The sequence below is a fragment of the Giraffa tippelskirchi genome, chromosome 4, assembly GCF_054371585.1.
Source record: "Giraffa tippelskirchi isolate mGirTip1 chromosome 4, T2T-mGirTip1v1.2.pri, whole genome shotgun sequence".
NCBI lineage: Eukaryota > Metazoa > Chordata > Mammalia > Artiodactyla > Giraffidae > Giraffa > Giraffa tippelskirchi.
Genome location: NC_137278.1, coordinates 9,096,879 through 9,119,616, shown reverse-complemented (window position 1 = coordinate 9,119,616; position 22,738 = coordinate 9,096,879). Strand labels below are relative to the sequence as shown.

The 22,738-nt window shown below is 45.8% G+C and overlaps 1 protein-coding gene across 21 annotated transcripts in view; it reads left to right on the top strand.

Moving 5' to 3' along the window:
* The window catches only part of RALGPS1 (Ral GEF with PH domain and SH3 binding motif 1), a 295,428-nt gene that overhangs the window by 40,401 nt on the left and 232,289 nt on the right, over positions 1–22,738 (top strand). For all 21 annotated transcript variants that reach the window (XM_081587230.1, XM_081587226.1, XM_081587219.1 and 18 more), the window contains exon 5: positions 8,843–8,893. In XM_081587230.1, the coding sequence (XP_081443356.1) occupies positions 8,843–8,893 (51 nt within the window). The remainder of the gene's footprint in view (positions 1–8,842; positions 8,894–22,738) is intronic.

The window sequence follows — 22,738 nt, the reverse complement described above, 5'->3', positions numbered from 1 at the left end:
TACTGGAGATCAGTAGAGAAATAACTCCAGAAAGAATAAAGAGATGGAGCCAAATCAGAAACAACACCCAGCTGTGGATGTGACTTGTGATGGAAGCAAGGTCTGATGCTGTAAAGAGCAATATTGCATAGGAACCTGGAATGTTAGGTCCGTGAATCAAGGCAAATTGGAAGTGGTCAAACAGGAGATGGCAAGAGTGAACATTGACATTCTAGGAATCAGCGAACTAAGATGGACTGGAATGGGTGAATTTAACTCAGATGACCATGATATCTACTACTGTGGGCAAGAATCCCTTAGAAGAAATGGAGTAGCCATCATGGTCAAAAAGAGTCCGAAATGCAATACTTGGATGCAATCTCAATAATGACAGAATGATCTCTGTTTCCAAGGCAAACCATTCAATATCACGGTAATCCAAGTCTATGCCCTGACCAGTAATGCTGAAGAAGCTGAAGGTGAATGGTTCTATGAAGACCTACAAGACCTTCTAGAACTAACACCCCCTAAAAATGTCCTTTTCATTGTAGGGTACTGGAATGTAAAAGTAGGAAGTCAAGAAATACCTGGAGTAACAGGCAAATATAGCCTTGGAGTACAGAATGAAGCAGGGCAAAGGCTAATAGAGTTCTGCCAAGAGAACGCACTGGTCATAGCAAACACCCTCTTCCAACAACCACTAGACCATTCAGATATGACCTAAATCAAATCCCTAATGATTATACAGTGGAGGTGAGAAATAGATTTAAGGGACTAGATACGATAGAGTGCCTAATGAACTATGGATGGAGGCTCGTGACATTGTACAGGAGACAGGGAGCAAGACCATCCCCAAGAAAAAGAAATACAAAAAAGCAAAATGGCTGTCTGAGGAGGCCTTACAAATAGCAGTGAAAAGAAGAGAAGTGAAAAGCAAAGGAGAAAAGGAAAGATATGCCCATTTCAATGCAGAGTTCCAAAGAATAGCAAGGAGAGATAAGAAAGCCTTCCTCAGTGATCAGTGCAAAGAAATAGAGGAAAACAATAGAATAGGTAAGGCTAGAGATCTCTTCAAGAAAATTAGAGATACCAAGAGAACATTTCATGCAAAGATGGGCTCAATAAAGGACAGAAATGGTATGGACCTAACAGAAGCAGAAGATATTAAGAAGAGGTGGCAAGAATACACAGAAGAACTGTACAAAAAAGATCTTCATGACCCAGATAATTACAATGCTGTGATCACTCTCCTAGAGCCAGACATCCTGGAATGTGAAGTCAAGTGGGCCTTAGGAAGCATCACTATGAACAAAGCTAGTGGAGGTGATGGAATTCCAGTTGAGCTATTTCAGATCCTAAAAGATGATGTTGTGAAAGTGCTGCACTCAGTATGCCAGCAAATCTGGAAAACTCAGCAGTGGACATAGGACTGGAAAAGGTCAGTTTTCATTCCAATCCCAGAGAAAGGCAATGCCAAAGAATGCTCAAACTACTGCACAATTGCACTCATCTCACATGCTAGTAAAGTAATGCTCAAAATTCTCCAAGCCAGGCTTCAACAGTATGTAAACCGTGAACTTCCAGATGTTCAAGCTGGTTTTAGAAAAGGCAGAGGAACCAGAAATCAAATTGCCAACATCCTTGGATCATCGAAAAAGCAAGAGAGTTCCAGAAAAACATCTATTTCTGCTTTTTTGACTGTGCCAAAGCCTTTGACTATGTGGATCACAAAAAACTGTGGAAAATTCTGAAAGAGATGGGAATACCAGACCACCTGACCTGCCTCTTAAGAAACCTGTATGCAGGTCAGGAAGCAACAGTTAGAACTGGACATGGAACAACAGACTGGTTCCAAATAGGGAAAGGAGTACGTCAAGGCTGTATATTGTCACCCTGCTTATTTAACTTATATGCAGAGTACATCATGAGAAACGCTGGGCTGGAAGAAACACAAGCTGGAATCAAGATTGCCAGGAGAAATATCAATAACCTCAGATATGCATATGACACCACCCTTATGGCAGAAAGTGAAGAAGAACTGAAGAGCCTCTTGATGAAAGTGAAAGAGGAGAATGAAAAAGTTGGCTTAAAGCTCAATGTTCAGAAAACTAAGATCATGGCATCTGGTCCCATCACTTCATGGGAAATAGATGGGGAAACAGTGGAAACTGTGTCAGACTTAATTTTGGGGGGCTCCAAAATCACTGCTGATGGTGATTGCAGCCATGAAATTAAAAGATGCCTACTTCTTGGAAGGAAGGTTATGACCAACCTAGATAGCATGTTTAAAAGTAGAGACATTACTTTGCCAACAAAGGTCCGTCTAGTCAAGGCTATGGTTTTTCCAGTGGTCATGTATGGATGTGAGAGTTGGACGGTGAAGAAAGCTGGGCGCCGAAGAATTGATGCTTTTGAACTGTGGTGTTGGAGAAGACTCTTGAGAGTCCCTTGGACTGCAAGGAGATCCAACCAGTCTATCCTAAAGGAGATTAGTCCTGGGTGCTCATTGGAAGGACTGATGTTGAAGCTGAAACTCCAATACTTTGGCCACCTGATTCAAAGAGTTGACTCATTGGAAAAGATCCTGATGCTGGGAATGATTGGGGGCAGGAGGGAAAGGGGACGACAGAGGATGAGATGGCTGGATGGCATTACCGACTCAATGGACATGAGTTTGGGTAAACTCCGGGAGTTGGTGATGGACAGGGAGGCCTGGCGTGCTGCAATTCATGGGGTCGCAAAGAGTTGGACACGACTGAGTGACTGAACTGAACTGACTGAATGTCTTTGAGGTTCATCTATGCAGTTGCATGTGTTAGAATTTCCTTTCTGTTTTAGGTCAAATCATACTCTGTTGTGTGTGTATAACACATGTTTGTGCCCATGTATCTGTCTGTTGGAGTGGCTGTTTCTTGCTGTGAGTGGTGGTTTTAAAGTGTTCGCCTTACAATAAGTCATCAAACCATGCATTTGTTTAGCATGGTTTTCTGTTAATGTGTCATTTTACAGTAAAAAGGGTTAAACTCCTTTCGGAGGGTGCTGTTGTTCTAGTGGGGGTGCTCTGTAGCTAGATCTCAGGCTTCCTCCCCAGAGGCTGAAAGCTGAACTAAAGCAGTGCTGGAACTTGTCTTTATTATCAATAGATCATGGACAGTTATCCGGATCCATATGTATAAGTTTAATCCTCTTTTCTTAAGTCTGCATAGTATCCCAGAGTCTGGATGTACCATAATTTTTTCCAAAAAGTTCGTTTTTTGATGGTCTTTTAGATTACTTGCAGATTTTTACTACTACCAATAATTGTTCAGTAAACATCTATCTTCATCTCTGTATGTAATGTAGATCTCTCTCTGTATATCTTCTTATAAACCAATGCTTTTCTTTCTGTAGGTGTTGGGATTGCTGTGTCAACAGTATGCTCATTTTACCTTATAGGAGATAATATCTAAACATAGTGCCTGATCCTGGATGAAGAAAAAATTGCTATAAAAAACAGTATTGGGATAATTTGCAAATTCTGAATGTGACCTGTATATTAGATAATACTGATGTAACAACAGTAAATTTCTTGAGTGTAATAATTTATCGTTATGTAAGAGGGTCATCTTGTTCTTGGGAAATCAATTGCTGAAGGATTAAGAGGTGAAGAGTCATAATATCTGCATTTTACTCTCAAATGGTTCAGAAAAAAAAAAATTATATACTTATATAACTATGTACATAAAAACAAAGTAAATGAGGCCAAATGTTAATAAATATCAGTATAGAAGCTAGGTGAAAGGTTATAGAGTTTATCCTGTTATTCTTGTAGATTTTTTCTAAGTTTGACATTAAAAAGGAAATAAAATGTTAACGTTTTTAATGGGTTACTATCAGATTACTTTGCAAAAAGAACAGAGCAACTCGGAGCCCCATTAGTTGTGATGGTTCTGTTGGACCACAAATGGTGTCTTCCTCTTTAATTTGCATTTCCTTGACACAAGATTCTAAAATTGTCAGACACAGTGGCTCTAGGAGGAGGCAGGAATGCATTTTTGGAGCCGATTGCTTTTTGTTCCCTGAGCCATCCTAGGGCTCATTCGTATTGATCTCAGTGCAAATTTAGAGATATCCTTTATTATAAGACAGCCCACTGTTTTTGCCAGCAACGTCTTTTGTTTATTTGGACCCAGTGTGGGTGGAGCAGAGAGCCTTCCTTGTGCTAAGCTTGTGGCTGGGAAGAGGGCATTTAGTCAGCCACCATTAGAGGGAAAACATATGCAGAAACCAGTTTGTTTTCTTTTTGGCTGATTCGCTGTCACTTATCCACAGAAAACCACCTTGCTCTCTTTCTTCAGGGCCGTAGTGTGATGTACTCCGCTAGGTCTCTTCATTCTGAAGGCCGCATCTTGACAGAATTGTCCTGTAATATGTGGAGATTGGCTGTTTCTTTAAAAAGCCTGGATTTTTAGGGGGCCCTGGACTAGGAGGAAGGCGATGGGAGAACGGGTTGGGTGAAGGAAGTTGCTGCCAGGTGACCAGTTTAACTGGACATCCTGTTGCTGTCGTTCAGTCTCTCAGTCGTGTCTGACTCTTTACGACCCCATGAACTGCAGCATGCCTGGCTTCCCTGTCCTTCACCATCTCCTGGCGTTTGTTCTCGTTTGTGTCGGTGATGCTATTTAACTTTCTCATCCTCTGCTGCCCTCCTTCTCCTTTTGCCTTCAGTCCCAGCACCTGGGTTCTTTTCCAGTGAACTGGCTCTTTGCATCAGGTGGCCAGGGTGTTGGAGCTGCAGTACTCTGGACATCTTGTTCAGTTCAGTTCAGTCGCTCAGTCGTATCTGACTCTTTGCAATCCCATGGACCACAGCACGCCTGGCCTCCCTGTCCATCACCAACTCCTGGAGCCTACTCAAACTCATGTCCATTAAGCTGGTGATGCCATCCAACCATCTCATCCTCTGTCATCTCCTTCTCCTCTCACCTTCAGTCTTTCCCAGCATCAGGGTCTTTTCAAATGAGTCAGCTCTTTGCATCAGATGGCCAAAGTATTGGAGTTTCAGCTTCAGCATCAGTCCTTAATGAAGATTCAGGACTGATTTCCTTTAGGATGGACTGGTTAGATCTCCTTGCAGTCCAAGGGACTCTCAAGAGTCTTCTCCAACACCACAGTTCAAAAGCATCAATTCTTCGTCACTGTATGAAGTGGACATCCTGTATGAAGGCTTTATTTTCAAAAACAAGGAGAGGCCATAAGAGACTTGCCACGAGACCTGTGAGATGGTGATGCGTGTCCTCATCACAGGCATGTGCTCCCATGACGGCAGGAACCAGAGGGCCTCATTGTCTCCTGTCCCTGTTGAGGCTGTGCCATACTCCTAGGAGCCTGGGGACCGGCCGTGAAAAGGGACAGGACCTGACCTCGCCCTGCAAGTCCCCACTCCTACACACACCCTCCCTTTCGGTGAAACTGCCTGCCTTGAAGTGCTCTAGCTTCAAGGGGAGGATTACTCAAAACCTCACTCAACCTTGCTACATGTGTTTGGCTTTGTAGTAAAATGACATGTAATTTATACCCCAATGATTTTACCTGTCTATTGATGTATTCTTGCTCTGGACACTACATCCTTTTGGGCCAGAACTGAGAAGATAGAAATGGGAGAGCTTCTTCTGAATAGCTTCTGATGGTGTGTTTGGGACCAGCCAGTCTATTTTCAGTCTGGTGACCTGAGTTCTGGTTTGTCTTGAATAAAATACCTGGGCACATTTTCTGACTGATGGTCTGAGCATGGATCATAATATTTGAAACTTGAACCATCCAAAAAACTATGAAATGCAAAGTCACTGTTTTAATACATGATTTGGAAATTCAGTAGCAAACCCTAGAACTGATGGCAGGATGGAAAGGAAGTTTTCTCATTTTCACATTAGCAGACTTTTGGTTCTTTTCCTAAATGACACTGCAAACATCCTGCCAGTTCTTCCGGATTGGGAGTGAACTTGAATTGCAAGAGCGATTTCCAAGGCCCCCTGAGCTCTCAACTCAAATCTCCTGTTTTCACGAGGCCTTTCTGCTCCCCAGGATGGCAGAACTAATCCACATGTGAGGAGCACTTGGCCAACAATCTCCATGAGTCTGGCAGAAGAAATGCCAGTCTGTTTGCACCTGGGATGGAGCTCTGGGCCCTGTATCTCTGGGCCAGACACACAGGCCTGCAGGCTTCAGCGAGTAGTAGTCACTCACTTTGTGCTGACATCCAGGGCCAGCTTGCTCTGGGTGGATGGACCCAGAGGTGGAACTGCTCGGATTCTGCAGTGTCATCCATGTCACTACTAAGCTTCCAGTAGCGGCAGCATTTCACCTCAGTGCCCGTGACAAGCCCCAGCCCCTTGGAGGGATGAAGCCACCTGTTTATTTGCATCTCCTGCTCAGCCCTGGGGATGGTATGCTTTGGAATGCATCCTGTGCTTCCCAGAAATCCACTGATCTTGGGTCACCTTTCAGTTGTGCAAGAGGTGATCAGAATTCTACCTAAGCCCTGGATTGTGGTTGCAATTGACATACCACGTGTGTTACTTTTTTTCTCCAATGTGTTCTTGACATCAGGGCTTCCCTGATAGTTCCAGTTGGTCAAGAATCCGTCTGCAATGCAGGAAACCCTGGTTCGATTCCTGGGTTGGGAAGATCCACCGGAGAAGGAATAGGCTATCCACTCCAAAATTCTTGGGCTTCCCTACGGCTCAGCTGGTAAAGAATCTGCCTGCAGTGTGGGAGACCTGGGTTCAATCCCTGGGTTGGGAAGATTCCCTGGAGAAAGGAAAGGCTACCCACTCTAGTATTCTGGCCTGTAGAATTCCATGGATTGTATAGTCCATGGGGTTGCAAAGAGTTGGACACAACTGAGCGACTTTCCAAAAAAAAAGAAATTCTTGATATGAGGCTTTTTTCTCATGACAATATAACAGCCTCCTTTAAGTATTTTTTAGAGCAGCTTTGAAACATGGATGTTCAAACATGTTAATAGTCCCTTATTTCCTATCTGGTGTTTTGGGCAGGAACCATATGCTAGAACATGAACCCATCTATGTGACTCCCCTTTTGCCAAAAAATTCTGATACATAAACATATAAATATATAATCATACATATAGTCTTTGTGAATATGCAAGACAAGAGGTACAGAATGCCTGGCACCTGTGTACACACACAGAGTCACATATGTACACGTATGTATGTATATAGAGAGAGTACCCATTAGATGCCAGGCATTCTCCCCCTCTTGTCTTGAATTCTCACAGTGATGCTATAAGACAGGGATGATTGTCACCATATTCTAGATGTGTCAGCTGAAACTGGGAGAAGTTAAAAGTCATGTGTCAAAGAGAATGTTGCTGTTAAGTGATGGTGTCCAGACACATGCCAAGCCCTGTGAATTCCAGAGCCCACATCTGTTCACTGCATCATGTCCTCCCGGATGCCCTGTGGACAGTGGACAGGTGTCTTCTGTCATTCATGGGCATCCAGAGCTCTCAGCTCTCCTTGCCATGGCCGGTCACTGAAGCACCTGTTGACTGTGTCCTGGCTTCCCACATGGCATCTGGAGAGAGGTATAGGCCATGTGAAGTCAGCCCAGGCCATGCCTTGGTCTGCAAAACTGTTAGCAATGATGCCTTCTCTTACTGTCACCTGATGAGCTTATAGCAATAGGAACAGCCTTTTAACTAGATGTGTGTTTTCTGTGTGGACAGAATTAGTGCTTCTTAAGCTAGGTTTGATAAAAGACCAGTTTTTTTCCTTTCCAGTCAGTAGTCATGAAGGGACATGAGAGTTGGACCATAAAGAAGGCTGAGTACTGAAGAACTGATGCGTTCGAACTGTGGTGCTGGAGAAGACTCTTGAGAGTCCTTTGGACAACAAGGAGTCAGACTAGTCAATCCTAAAGGAAATCAACTCTGAATATTCATTGGAAGAGCTGATGCTGAAGCTGAAGCTCCAATACTTTGTCCATCTTATGCGAAAAGCCAACTCATTGGAAAAGACCCTGATGCTGGGAAAGATTGAGGGCAGGAGGAGAAGGGGATGACAGAGGATGAGATAGTTGGATGAAATCACTGAATCGATGAACATGGGTTTGAGCAAACTCTGGGAGATAGTGAAGGACAGGGAAGCCTTGTGTGCTGCAATCCATGGGGTCACAGAATTGGACATGATTTAGTGACTGAACAGTGAACAACAGCAAAGGACTAACGCTTTAAAATATACATAATAAAAATGTCATGGGGATCGCTATAAAAGTTTCCAAATGCTTGCTCTCAAATTCTGTAGTTCTCTCATTGTGGGCTGGTGGAATAAACAGTTCATGGTCCAACACTGGTCTGTGGGGACATCTCAAATAGGACTCCACCATATAATTTAGAGGTGGCTTAGGCTTCAGAAGAAATGTACACTTTCCATAAGCCACAATTTTAAAAAAAGTCACTTTAGAGTAATAGAGAGTGTCTCTGTTTAACATTCTAACTTATAATATTGTGTCTGCAACTTTTTTCAAGTTGTAGAAGAAACTTAGACTTGAAACAAAAGCTCAAATAGAATGAAAATATCCAAACTAAAAAATTTACCCTCCAAGCTACTATTATCAATCCCTGAATTGGGAGTCCATCTCACATTCACGAAGGAAGGGTGTGAATCAAGATTTATAAAGAAGGAAGGGATGGGAGAGGCGTTTTCAAAGTTTACCCAATTTTTTATTCTATCTTGATTTTTATTTCAAGGGGGAAAGTGTGACTTCTCAGAATGTGTTATTATTCTGTAGAGTTTCAAAGTCACATCACAGCTGTTTTTGGTGTCTAGTGTTTTCTAACCCTAGTTCTCTTTTGTTGCAGAGCCAGATCACACTAATGGACATACCCGTGTTTAAAGCCATCCAGCCGGAGGTCTGTACCTTGTCCTTTACTCTGTACTAGTAACGCTCAGGCAGGGATGGAGGATTTCGTCTCGTTAGAGGGACTAAGTTTCCCAGTTTCTCTCTTGAAGTCTCTATAAACGTACATTATCGATTTAAGGCCCTATCAAAGAGAGCATCCAGGAATTCCGTTCTCGAAGGGGCTCATCCACGGAGCCTGCTATTTGGATTTTTCCAGAGGATGGCTCTGCGTCTGGCCCTCTCTGGCAGGGCTGGGGGCAGTTAGTGCCCATAGCCGGCCTCCACACCTGAGTGTAAGGCCTGGCTTTCTCCTGGGCCACCCCTGCTGGAGACGCTCACTGTGCAAGACTGAGATGGGAGGGAACATTTCTTTCTGTTGATCCCACAATTCTGGTGGTTGCCTTGTTTCTGATTTTGAAGCCAGTTGCTGCAGCAAAAATGTATACGTATTTACATTAAAAGCATACATATATTTTTAGAAACAGCATATTCAATAAAGAGAAAAAAAGTTGATTTTAGTCTTTGGAAAAATTCCTGGAAATGTCTAGCAGTTGATAACGTGGCTTTACAGTTATTTTAGTCCCGGTTCTGGTTTTGTTATCAAGTGATAGAAATTCATTTCAAGTAGCTGAATAGGCAGAGGAAGAATTTACGAGCGTAAAGGGGGCAATTTCCGTACCTCTGGGCCTGGAATTCAGGCAGCCTACATAGCCGAGCGGGATGCAAGCTCTCTCCCTGTTTTCTGTCTCGCCTCTGTCTTCCCCTCTCCCCTCTCTCATGCCCTGTTCTGTCTGCCCCTGTGGTCCAACCTGGCCTCCCCGAAGGGCCCACATTTGTGCAATGTCTGTGGGAGCTACCTTCCAGATCAGGACCAGCCCATCTCAGTCCAGCCCCGCTGAGTCCTGTGTCCAGAGCTGGTTCAGTGACTCAGCTCAGGAGTTTGTGGCCAGGATGAGCGCGCACAGCTGAGCGGACCCAGCTTTGTGAGTGGGGTGCAGATTTCAGAGAAGAGGGGTGTGCGTGGGGGGACATGTCAAAACCACGGTATGAATTCCAGAACACTCTTTTTAAATATTCATTGTTTATTTACTTATTTATTTTTGGCTGGGTCAGGTCTTTGTTGCGGCACGTGGGCTATTCGCTGTGGTGCACAGGCTTCTCCTTAGTTGTGGTGTGCGGGCTCAGTAGTTGTGGCGCTTGGGCTTAGTTGCCTCGTGGCATGTGGGGGTCTTAGTTCCCCGACTAGGCATTAAACCTGGGTCCCCTGCATTGGAAGGCGAAGTCTTATCCATTGGGCCACCAGGGAAGTCCCCAGAATACTCTTAACATGATGCCCTTCTTCTGACACTGTGGTAGTTGTTAAGACTTTGAGAAAAACTGCATATTTTAATACAAAGCCAGACAAAGGATCCAGGCCTTCCTAGAGCTGGCATCTAACCCACTATAAATCAAGGGGAAAGTAGTATTGCTTGCTGCGCTCAGCACTTGTGTGAAGACGTGGCAGTGATTTGTATTTGTGTTTGTGTTTTATTCATTAAGTTTGGGGGGGGTGGGCAGAACTATGTTTGCTTTTTTGAACTGGCTGACTTAAGTCTCTCTGTTTTCTTCTGATGTGGGGATTACACATTCTTTCTAATTAAAACAAAAACCAACACCCACTCGGTGCACTGCCCCCTGGAGCCTGTTGGGGGAGTAGTTGTGTGACAGTTGCCTTAGTTCTCAGCTGAATTATTAGCTCTCTGCTCACGTTCTCTGCTTAGGCTTGACCTGGAGCTGTGTAGACATTCAGAGCTTTATTCTCTGCCCTGAGCATTGAGGAGGGCCGCCCAGTCTGCGGTGAGCCCTGGGACGCAGGCATGGCTGTAGGAGGGGAGGGATGGGGGGCTCTCCAGAGGCATGGTAAGGAGCGGACTGAGACTTTTCCCAGGGCACTGCAGTTCAGAAGGTGCCTCATCCAAGGCATATCTCGTGTCAGGTTGTGACAAGACATTAAGGTGGAGATGTTTTGCTTTCAAGACACACTTGGAGCTGTGGTTCTCCATCACCGCCGTGCATCAGAATCACCTGGGCAGCCTTGGAAACACTGGGTGCCTGGACTCCACCCTAGACTGTGGAATCTGAGCCTCTGGGTTAGAGTCCAGAACACGGTCAGCCCTGTTTTGTAGAAGCTTAACAGTTGATTCTGCTGCCGAGTGAGGATTAAGAATGAACTACTGCAAGGTATCTGGAGAAACCCCAAACTTCTCCCTTTTAGATCTGTGATATGTTAGCTAAAAACGGAAAAGTTTGTTCCTCATTGTCATTGTCAAAACCGTGGCTAAAAGGAGCACCCTGGGAGCTGTCCCAGCTTCTCTGCTCTTGTTATTGTTGTCAGCAGACTGAGAACTGGAACCTTTCCCCTTGATGATGTCTGCCACGTTACGCCTGGACCACCCCAGAGTCGGAAGCATATGAATAAGGGACACGTGTCAGTTTGATGTAGACAAAACTTTGCAGAAAGCAGAGGCTGGCACCTGATAATGAGATGGGCACCCTGAGTGATCTGGATTCCCAGAAGATCAGAAACTTGTGCCTTGCAATCCTGGCTGTACTTCAGAATCAGTTGAGAGCTCCATACAAAAAAAAAAATCCAGATGCCTAGGCTTTGTGCCTGGAGATTCTGATTCCATAGGCTTGGAGTGGGGCTTGGAATCCCTTTCAGTCAGTTGTAGTCACTGTTCTTTTTGATGCATAAATTGTTACTCCATCCCTAAGTTGTGTCCGACTCTTTGTGACCCCATGAACTGCCACATGCCAGGCTCCCCTGTTCTCCACAATCTCCCAGAGTTCGCTCAAATTCATGTGCATTGAGTTGGTGATGCTCTCTAACCATCTCGTCCTCTGCTGTTGCCTTCCCCTTTTGTCTTCAATCTTTCCCAGCATCAGGGTCTTTTCCAATGAGTCAGCTTTTCATATCAAGTGGCCAAAGTATACTGTATAAAGTATAATGCGTAAATTATCCTGTCTTTCACCAGTGGGAGCCTTTTCATGTCATCTCCTGTATCCTTTTAACATGATCCCATTATTTTTTGAGAAATTCCTAGCTCTTTGATACAAGATAAACCAGTTTCCTGCTGAAGACCTGGAGTCAGGCAGTCCCTCAGGGGTTCTAGTTTCTTTTAGTCAGGAACAGTGTTTAGAAACCACAACCCGGGGGAGAGGATTTTCGTTGCTTTTGGATTGCCGATGCTTTTAGGCCTTTTTGGTGGGTGGGGCTAGGAGATATTTATTTCTTAAAACTAAAAGTCATGAGTTCATGACTGGATGATTGGACGGGCGATGTTATTCTCTCCTCATCCTTATCATGGCTTCCCTGCCGGTGGTGTATATTTCCCCACCCCTGGACTTTGGGCCAGGCTGGTGACTTGGGCACAAGTGATGGGATGCAAGTGGTGAGCTGAGCCGCTGAAAGTCAGGAAGCTTCACCAGCCCTCTCGGAACTTCCACTCTCTCCAAGGGACCTGTTGCTCTTGTGCTTTTAGCCTCAGTCCCCAAATGAGGACGTTGAAGGTGACATGACCCCGACCCAAAGCCTGAATTCCAGTGTAACTTGGTACAGCCCAGTGGTTCCAGCAGAGATCAGCTGAACTACAGTCCCTCTAATGACCTGCTTGTCACCGTGAGCCTCTGAGATTTCAGGATTGTTCCTTATGCCACTTTATCGGGTGGAAGCGTGACCAGTACAGTGTTGGTCTTCCTAGTTCAAATCTAGCATTCCGGGATTGTTAACTTAATTCTTTTGATTTTTGTATGTTTTCTTTTACCCTGTCAATTTTGGTTCCTAACAACATTAAACAATTACTTTTTTTTGTATTATCTCATCTCTCTCTCTTACACACACATATATATACACACACATATATGATAGTTTTAAAATAATAATATCAGTATTACTGTTATTATTTAGCAGACTGCTACAGTTGAACATTTAATTGCGGTTCTATTTGTCTTTAGTTCCTTTTCTTCTTATCTTCTCTCCCTCCTACTACTTACATGCCCAGGTGGGTCTCCTTCCTTGGCCTCCCCGCAAAGGTCTTTGGACACACTAGGGCAGAGAAAGAGTTTATGCTCACTTGGTTCTGGAGGGTTGCATCCTGAGAGACCCTGTTGTAATCCCCACACCTGGAACATAGTAGCTACACAATAAATATGTGCTGAGTGAGTGAAGCATGAATGAATGAAGGAGAGAAGCAGTGTAGCGGAACATTATCTGGCCGAATGCAGGCACGTTGCCAAGGAGGGCATACCAAGGAGGGGAGGTGATTACCAGGGTGTCTATTCTGTGGTATAACCACTTCCCCCAAAGCTAGGGTTTTGCCTGGTGAGCATAGTCTTTGAAGATTCACATTTCCAAATGCTGTTGATAACTGAGGGTAGAACTGCGGCTTTGCTCATTTCTGCCAGCGGGGCCTCAAGAGCATCGGCCCAGGGCTCAGAGGAAGCCAGGCAGACAGTGAGTTAAGTATTGGCAGAGAGCAAGGAAAATGGAGGTTAGCAAATATGGAGCCATAACTGTTCCCTGGTGACTCCAGCAAAGTGACCAGTTTTATCAAAACCTGGTGGGTTAATGCAGATACAACTTTGCAACATAATGGCTCTCAGCTGCGTTTACCTGGCTAGCGGTGGCCTAGAACCCCCTCTGTGCCATGGTGGATTGGGTTGCAGGGATGGGTGGATTCCTGGCTGCTGCTGCCCAGGAAAAGAGCTACATGGTGAAGGGGGTCTTTCTGGAGGGTCCTGGTGGCAGCTGCCTTGGGAGAGGGTACATTTGCAGGGTGGCATTTTTGTCTCCGCCAGCCTTCCCTATAGAATCTGCCTGTCGTTATGCCCACCTCCCGGCCTGTGGAATCGAAGGCCCACCAGTTTCTCAGGGACCAGTTTGAAGGTCGAAACTGTTTCTGTCGTTAGTTTTAACGTGAAGCATCAGTAGGGAACCGCTGTTCTTAGAATGTGCACTCTCTGCTCTGTGCTTGACTCAGCCCAGGTTCTGCCTGAGTCCAGCTTCTGGGCCTGCTGGTCCTGCTTGGGGTGCTAGACAGCACGGGGGCTCAGCCTGGCAAGGCTGGGATGTGGTCACAGCTCACCCTTCCCAGCTTGGAGTGTGAACAAATTACTCATTCTCTTTATGCTTGGGTTTTCTCGTGTGTAAAGTGAGAGAAACCATAGTGTCCACCTCACGTGAAAGAACTCGGTGCAGTGCCTACGTGTGGGAAGTTCCCAGTCACTCGAGCCTCACCAACGCATGGTCTGAATAGGTTCTGTGCATTTTGGACGTGAGCTCATGCTCAAAAGAACATTTAGGGATGCCCGGGTGGGAGCCAGTGGCCTGGAGGAGGTAATGGTCTGAGTAGCAGAGTGGTGAGGAGCACTGTGTTTGTAATCCTCCAGACCTGAGTTCATACCCGAGCTCCCCGAATGGCAGGGAGGCTGAGGTCTGGGTGGAGACACACACCGCGGTGGCCACACAAAGACTCGCTCTGCCTTAGGGTTGGGACACTGGCTTCTTGGAAAGAAAGCTGTGATAAACCTGGACACTGTATTAAAAAGCAGAGACATCACTTTGCCGACAAAGGTCCGTATAGTCAAAGCCATGGTTTTTCCAGTAGTCATGTACGGATGTGAGAGTTGGGCCATAGAGAAGGCTGAGCCCCGAAGAACTGATGCTTTTGAACTGTAGTGTTGGAGAAGACACTTGAGAGTCCCTTGGACTGCAAGGAGATCCAACCAGTTAATCCTAAAGGAAATCAGTCCTGAATATTCATTGGAAGGACTGATGCTGAGGCTGAAGGTCCAATACTTTGGCCACCCGAGACTCATTTGAAAAGACCCTGATGCTGGGAAAGATTGAGGGCGAAAGGAGAAGGGGGAACGCAGAGGATGAGATGGTTGGATGGCATCACCAACTCAATGGACATGAGTCTGAGCAAATTCCGGGAGAAAGTGAAGGACAGGGAAGCCTGGCATCCTGCAGTCTATGGGGTCTCAAAGAATTGGACACGAATGAGTGACTGAACAGCAACAACAACAGCAACTGGCACTGAGCCTGGAAGGCTCAAAGGGATCCTGTCTGATGGGTGATTCGTGGAATGGGATTGGGGTTGGGAACGACATTTCAGGCAGAGTGAATAACTCACTGCAAAGACAGACGGTATATTTCCCCAAGTTTAACACTATTTTTGGTACCTAGTGTCTGGGGAAAAAAAGGTGAGCTGTTGTTCTCTGGGTCCTGTGCTCCTAAGGGGTGTCCTTGCAGGGCATGTGGGTGTGCCAGGAGCTCACCAGAGATCAGTGTGTCATTCTCTTCCCATCTGGCAGCCGGGGGAGCACAGGGTCACAGAGGCATGTGGATGGGTGTCCAGAGACCTGAGTGTGATGGAGACGAAGTGCAGTGGGTACCAGACCCAGTGAGGCGGGAAGCTTCTCCACACGCCTGTGTTTCTTCCAGTCCCGCTGCCCCTGCCAACGTTGCTCCATCCCCACTGCTAGATTTCTCAGTTGTCAGTCCGACTTTCACTTATTGACCCCTTCATGAGTTGGTAAGCCACGTGCTGGAGAGATAGAGGTGGAGGGGCTGTGGGCACATTTCTGCGAGAATGAGGGGCAGACATGGAAACGGACAGTGGACTAGAAGCATCTGGGGTGTCAGGGCCTTGAACAGAGAGCGGCTGGTGGAAAGGAGCAGGAGGCAGAGCTTTAGCTGACTAGCCTGGGGATCATAGGGCAGCTTCACGAAGGTAGTGATGGGCACAGATTTGTATTCTAGAGACTTTGTTCTAAGTGGGGAGACAGAGCTGACTGCAGTCAGGGAGACTGGTCTGGGGGCTGTGCTGCAGTTGGAGGGAGGTAAGGGTGGTATCAATGGTGGGGAGGTGCCTGGTCCAGGACTGGGTAGAGGGCTGCCCTGAGGGCTGAGGCAAGAAGACACAGGTGACAGAGAGGTGCGCTCTGCGTTTGGGGAGCAGAGGGCAGAGGAAGTGGCTGCAGGAGGAGGCCCAGGGAGCTCAGCATCTTGATGCCGAGCAGGGTGGCGGATAGCATCTTGTCTGGGCGAGGGAGGCCAGGAGGTCCGGAGGGAGAAGGATTTGAGTTCAGGGTCAGAGCTGGGGTCGCTCTGATGACTGTGCTGGACGAGGTGCTGGCTGTGCCTTTGGGTAGCTGAGGTGGAGGGGGATGAAGGTCTTTTGGGGGGTGGTTGAGGTACAATGTGACCCAGAAGCGCAAGAGTACCACCCAGTGTACTCATGGCCTCGGTAATGATGGTGGGAGACCGGGAGGAGGAGACTGTGAGCTCCAGCTGAAGGCGGGAGCATCCTGGGGCAAGGCGGGCAGGATGTGGAGGGGAGACGGAGGGCCAGAGGGGTGCCCCCTGAAATGGCTCAGAGGAGAGCTGCGGGCATAGCCTGGGAGCCTTGTGAGGGACAGGGCCAGAGCGTCACCAGCAGCTGCCACTTGGGTTCGAGGCACGGGCCAGGTGGAAGGCAGGCGGGGGAGTGTTCCGGGTAGGCATGCAGCCTGGATCCTTGCTCTCTTCCTCCCTGTGGCCCTGGGGCAGGGCAGATCCGGTGAGGAGGAGGAGGAGGAAGAGGTGGGCCTCATTTACAAGTGTTTGGGGACAGCGGAGGCGGTATCCAGATAGAGCTCTGGTCCCTGGGGGTGCCCACCCTAGAGAGACTTGGTTTCACCCTTCCCGAATCAGGGCTGAGCGCTCGGGTCTGGCTGGTCCCCCTGTCTGCTGCTCTGCTGAGGGGCGGGCCTGCAGGCCTGGGAGACTCCCTGCAGAGCACACGCTTTCCTCGGGGCCACATGACACGTTGCAGTTCAGGAAAACCCTGCCTGTGGGTTCAGGAACCTGACCCTCTGGCCTTTTGTCTGGATGCCGTTCACTTGCTCTGAAGAAGCGGGCATTCCTGAAAGCAGAGGTCAGTGTTGGATGGCGGACAAGCCCTGTGTGTCTTTGCTGCTCCTGGAATCAGAGCGTTTGGCCCTAGGAGAAGGGAAGAGCGCCGCCAGCAAGGCAGTTATTTGTAAAGAGGAGATCGGTTTCGCTGACATCATTAAACCCCCTCTTTCAGGTCACATGCTGGGCCATTTTCTCAGACCGTTTCCTTCACTGCCCCAGCCTAGCCTGAGTCACTGCCGCCCATCCTCCGATCACATCTCCGCGTGGTCAGTTCCCTCCCAACTCCCCACCACAACCTCCTTTCTGTATTCGGAGACATCTTTCTAAAGCCAAAAATCCCACTGTGTCCCTGTCCTGCCCAGAACCCTCTGAGGCTCCCCACTGCTCCAAGGACGCAGAACCGCCCCCTTTCCCGGCCAGACTCTGCATGACGGGCCTGCATCAAGCCCACCGCTCTGTGCTGCCCCACAGCCTTCCCTGGTTTCCCTGCCGTCTCAGCAACCTTCCTGCAGACGGCGCCCTCCACCTGGGGTGCCCTTCTGGTCCCCATCACAGGTGACTCCTCCTCCCGCCTTAGGAGGTCCGGTGAGCAGCTTAGAGCTCTAGAGCTTGGGCTACAGCAGGCTCCCCTCCGCTCCCTCTCACTTCACCGTCTACACTGCGCACGTACAGGCCTTTTCACCACTGTGCTGAGCCATCATGACTTTGGAAAGCCTGAATAATTAGTGTTTCAAGTCTGCCTCCCTCCTAGATTATAAACTGCACAGATACCGGCGTCATGCCAGAATTATTCACCCCATCTGTGACCCAGCACAGTGCCTGATGTTACTTGTTGAATATATTTAGGATGTGGTAGTAAAAATAATAATAGTAAAGCCCTTTTGAATCTTCTTGACATCTACACTGTCCTGCCCCTTCTCTGTTAAAAAAAACTGAATTGGGTAGTAGTAGGTGGGCCAGGTGCTCCAGTGGCTCCACATTTCAGTACTGATGCTATTTAGCACCGGAAGCCCAAGCAGCTGTCTCTCTCATCTGTTACTGCTCCGAGTTTGCATTTGTTATTTGCTTCTTATTTCCTAGTAATTGCTCTGTCCTCTAAGAATTTCTTGTCACGGTGGAAACAGAGTGGGAACGGGCTTTCCCTCTAGCTCCCTTCATGATAGAGACAGAAGTTGGAGAACTTCTCTGAGCCCCAGAAAAAGACCTGCCTGAAGAGTAGGGAGAGCTGGCTGGGTCAGGAGTCCGATCTGGCTACAGACACAGGCCAGCAGCACACAGTCCAATAAAACCAACACTTCGCAATTTCTAGACTCATTTTTTTTCCCCTCTAACTTCTTGAGTGTGGCTATGACATTCATGCTGGTTAGAAACCAAATTTCCTTTTAAATGAATTAATAATGCAAAACAGAATGTTTGGTGAACAGCTGTTCTGGTCCACGGGGACTTGGAGCCTGGTTGTGATTTTTGTCTGTGAGGAAAACAGGGTTGTTTGGACTCTTGCTGCTAGAGCAACTGCCTGACTTGCTGGGATGGGAGACAGGAAGATCTGCATGCGGAACCTGGCTCCGTGGCCCTCCAGCTGTGTGATCATGGCAGGTTCCTTCACCTCCCTGGGCAGTTTCCTTAGCTGTAAAGTGGCAGTGATACCCATGTCATAGTGTTGTGATGCTTAAAGGCGATCACATGGGCAGCCGGAAGGGAGGCAGAAACTCAACAAGGTGTTTCTCTTCTTTTGAGAGATGTCATTATGTGAAATAAGGAGAAAAGCAATGACAGACTAATAAGTCAGCTTAGAAGGGCCCTGGGCCCAGCAGTGTGTCAAATTCTTTGAAGAAGGACCTTTCGTCACTGCTATCTCTTTACTGCAACCACAGTGGCATGTTATGGGATCACTACTTATCAGTAGTTGAATGAATGAGAAGTAGGGAGAAGAGCCTTTCTTCCTTGGCTCAGGAGTGAGAGGGATAGGTTGGTATCTGTGTGACCAGGCTTAAGTTGCTTTATTACCCTAAGGTTCAGTTTACACATCTGCACAATGGAGCCGATGATATGATGGCCTCAAAAAATTGGACATGAGGACTGAGTGAGATTTTTTTCAGCTTTATTGAGGCATAACTGACATATAATAAACCACGCATAAAAAAAGTTAACGATTTGATGAGTTTGGATATATGCACATACCTGCGAAACAGATAAAGATAATAAACATACTGTCCACCCAGAAAGTTTCCTCATGCTCTTTGCAGTCCCTCCTTCCTCTCCACTGCCCCCCTCCACTGTCTTCTTAAAATCAGGTAATATATGTCCCTAAAATGTGTTCTTCTGTTTCAAAATTGTTTTGGCTATTGTCCTCTGCGTGTCTATAGAAAATTTAAAATCAGTTTGTTAGCTTTTGTAGAATCCCCCAGGCTATGACTGTGACTGGGTTGAATCTTTGGGTTGAATCTGTAGATCAATTTGGGGAAAATTGACATCTTAACAATACTGAGTCACTGGAACCATGAACATAGTGTGCAGTTCTGTGTACTTAGGTCTTTTATAATTTATTTCAGTAATGTTGTATACTTTTCAATGTATAGGTCTTACATATCTTTTGTCAGATTTATTCCTAAAATTTAGTTTTCCGTGCTGTTGTAAATGTTGTCTTATTTAAATTAAATTCCAATTGTTCATTACTAATTTATAGAGATATGACCAATTTTTGTAAATTGATCTGTATCCCACAACTTTGCTTAACTTTCACTTATTCTAGTAGCTTTTTTTGTAGATTCTTTAGGATTTCTACACAGATGATGATATCTCTGTGAATGTAGTAAGTCACTTCAGTCGTGTCCGACTCTTTGTGATCCTGTGGACTGTAGCCCACCAGGCTCCTCTGTCCATGGGATTCTGTAGGCAGGAATACTGGATTTGGTTGCCATGCCCTCCTCCAGGGGATCTTCCTGACCCAGGGATTGAACTTGTGTCTCTTAGGTCCTCTGCAGTGGCAGACAGGTTCTTTACCATTAGTGCCACTTGGGAAGCCCATCTCTGTGAATAACAGCAGTTTAAGTTCTTTCTTTCTAAACTAGATGTTTTTGTTTCTTGTCTTATTAACTGGCTATAATCTCTAGTACCCTGTTGAGCAAAAGTGGTGAGAGCAGATATCCTTGGCTTGTTTCTAGTCTTAGAGGAAAAGTGGTCTTCCATTTTTCAGTATGATGTAGCTGTTCAGTTCAGTTCAGTTCAGTCACTTAGTCGTGTCCGACTCTTTATGACCCCATGGACTGCAGCACACCAGGCTTCCCTGTCCATCACCAACTCCCGGAGCTTGCTCAAACTCATGTCCATTGAGTCGGTGATGCCATCCAATCATATCATCCTCTGTCGTCCCCTTCTCCTCCTGCCTTCAATCTTTCCCAGCATCAGGGTCTTTTCCAATGAGTTGGTTCTTCGCATCAGATGGCCAAAGTATTGGAGCTTCAGCATCAGTTCTTCCAATGAATAGTCAGGACTGATTTCCTTTAGGATTGACTGATTTGATCTCCTTGCAGTCCTAGGGACTCTCAAGAGTCTTCTCCAACACCACAGTTCAAAAGCATCAATTCTTAGGCGCTCAGCTTTTTTTATGGTCCAACTCTCACATCCATACATGACTATTGGAAAAACCATAGCTTTGACTAGACAGGCCTTTGTCAGCAAAGTAATGTCTCTGCTTTTTAATATTCAGTATAGGTTTGTCATAGCTTTTCTTCCAAGGAGCAGGCGGAAATTCTTCTAATTTCATGGCTGCATTCACCATCTACAATGATTTTAGAACCCAAGAAAATGAAGTCTGTCACTGTTTCTGTTGTTTCCCCATCCATTTTCCATGAAGTGATGGGACCAGATGCCATGATCTTCGTTTTTTGAATGTTGAGTTTTAAGCCAGCTTTTGCACTCTCCTCTTTCACTTTCATCAAGAGGCTCCTCTTTAGTTCCTCTTCACTTTTTGCCAAAGAGTGGTGTCATCTGTGTATCTGAGGTTATTGATATTTCTCCTGGCAGTCTTGATTCCAGCTTGTGCTTCATTCAGCCCAGCATTTTGCATGTTTTACTGTGCATATAAGTTAAATAAGCAGGGTGACAATATACAGCCTTGACGTACTGCTTTCCCAATTTGGAACCAGTCCATTGTTCCATGTCTGGTTCTAATTATTGCATCTTGACCTGGATAGGGATTTCTCAGGAGGCAGGTAAGGTGCTCTGATAGTCCCATCCCTTGAAGAATTTTCCACAGTTTGTTATAATCCACACAGTCAAAGACTTTGGCATAGTCAATAAAGCGAAAGTAGATGTTTTTTTGGTATTCTCTTGCTTTTTCTATGATCCGTCGGATGTTGGCAATTTGATATCTGGTTCCTTTTCCTTTTCTAAATCCAACTTAAACATCTGGAAGTTCTTGGTTCACCTATTGCTGAAGCCTAGCTTGGAAAATTTTCAGCATTACTTTGCCAGCGTGTGAGATGAGTGCAATTGTGTGGTAGTTCGGACATTCTCTGGCTTTGCCTTTCTTTGGGATTGGAATGAAAACTGACCTTTTCCAATCCTGTGGCCACTGGTGAGTTTTCCAAGTTTGCTGGCATATTGAGTCCAGCACTTTCACAGCATCATCTTTTATTATTTGAAATAGCTCAGCTGGAATTCCATCACCTCCACTAGCTTTGTTTGTAGTAATGCTTCCTAAGACCCACTTGGCTTCACATTCCAGAATGTCTGGCTCTAGGTGAGTGATTATACCATCATGGTTATCTGGGTCATGAAAATATTTTTTTGTACAGTTCTCCTGTGTATCCTTGCCACCTCTTCTTAATATCTTCTGCTTCTGTTAGGTCCATATTCTTTCTGTTCTTTATTGTGCCCATCTTTGCATGAAATATTCTCTTGGTATCTCTAATTTTCTTGAAGAGATCTCTAGTCTTTCCCATTCTACTCCCATTTTCCTCTATTTCTTTGCATTGGTCACTTAGGAAGACTTTCTTATCTCTCCTTGCTACTCTTTGGAACTCTGCATTCAGATGGATATATCTTTCCTTTGCTCCTTTGCCTTTAGCTTCTCTTTTTTTCTCAGCTATTTGTAAGGCCTCCTCAGACAACCATTTTGCCTTTTTACGCTTCTTTTTCTTGGGGATGGTCTTGATCACAGCCTCCTGTGCAGTGTTGTGAACCTCTGTCCACAGTCCTTCAGGCACTCCGTCTATCACATCTAATCCCTTGAATGTATTTGTCACTTCCACTGTATAATCGTAAGAAATTTAGTTTAGGTCATACCTTAATGGTCTAGGGATTTTCCCTTCTTTCTTCAGTTTAAGTCTGAATTTGGCAATAAGGAGTTCATGATCTGAGCCACAGTTAGCTCCTGGTCTTGTTTTGCTGACTGTATAGAGCTTCTCTATTTTCGGCTGCAAAGAATATAATCAATCTGATTTCAGTGTTGACCATCTGGCAATGTTCATGTGTAGAGTCATCTCTTGTGTTGTTTGAAGAGGGTGTTTGTTATGACCAGTGGATTCTCTTGGCAAAACTCTGTTAGCCTTTACCCTGCTTTATTTTGTACTCCAAGGCCAAACTTGCCTGTTACTCCAGGTATCTCTTAACTTCCTAGTTTTGCATTCCAGTCCCCATGATGAAGAGGACATCATTTTATGGTGTTAGTTCTAGAAGGTCTTGTAGGTGTCATAGAACTGTTCAGCTTCTTTGGCATTTGTTGTTGGGGTACAGACTTGGATTAGTGTGATATTGAATGATTTGCCTTGGAAATGAGCAGAGATAATTCTGTCATTTTTGTGATTGCACCCAAGTACTCATTTTGGACTCTTTTGTTGACTATGAGGGTTACTCCATTTCTTCTAAGGGATTCTTGCCCACAGTAGTAGATGTAATGGTCATCTGAATTAA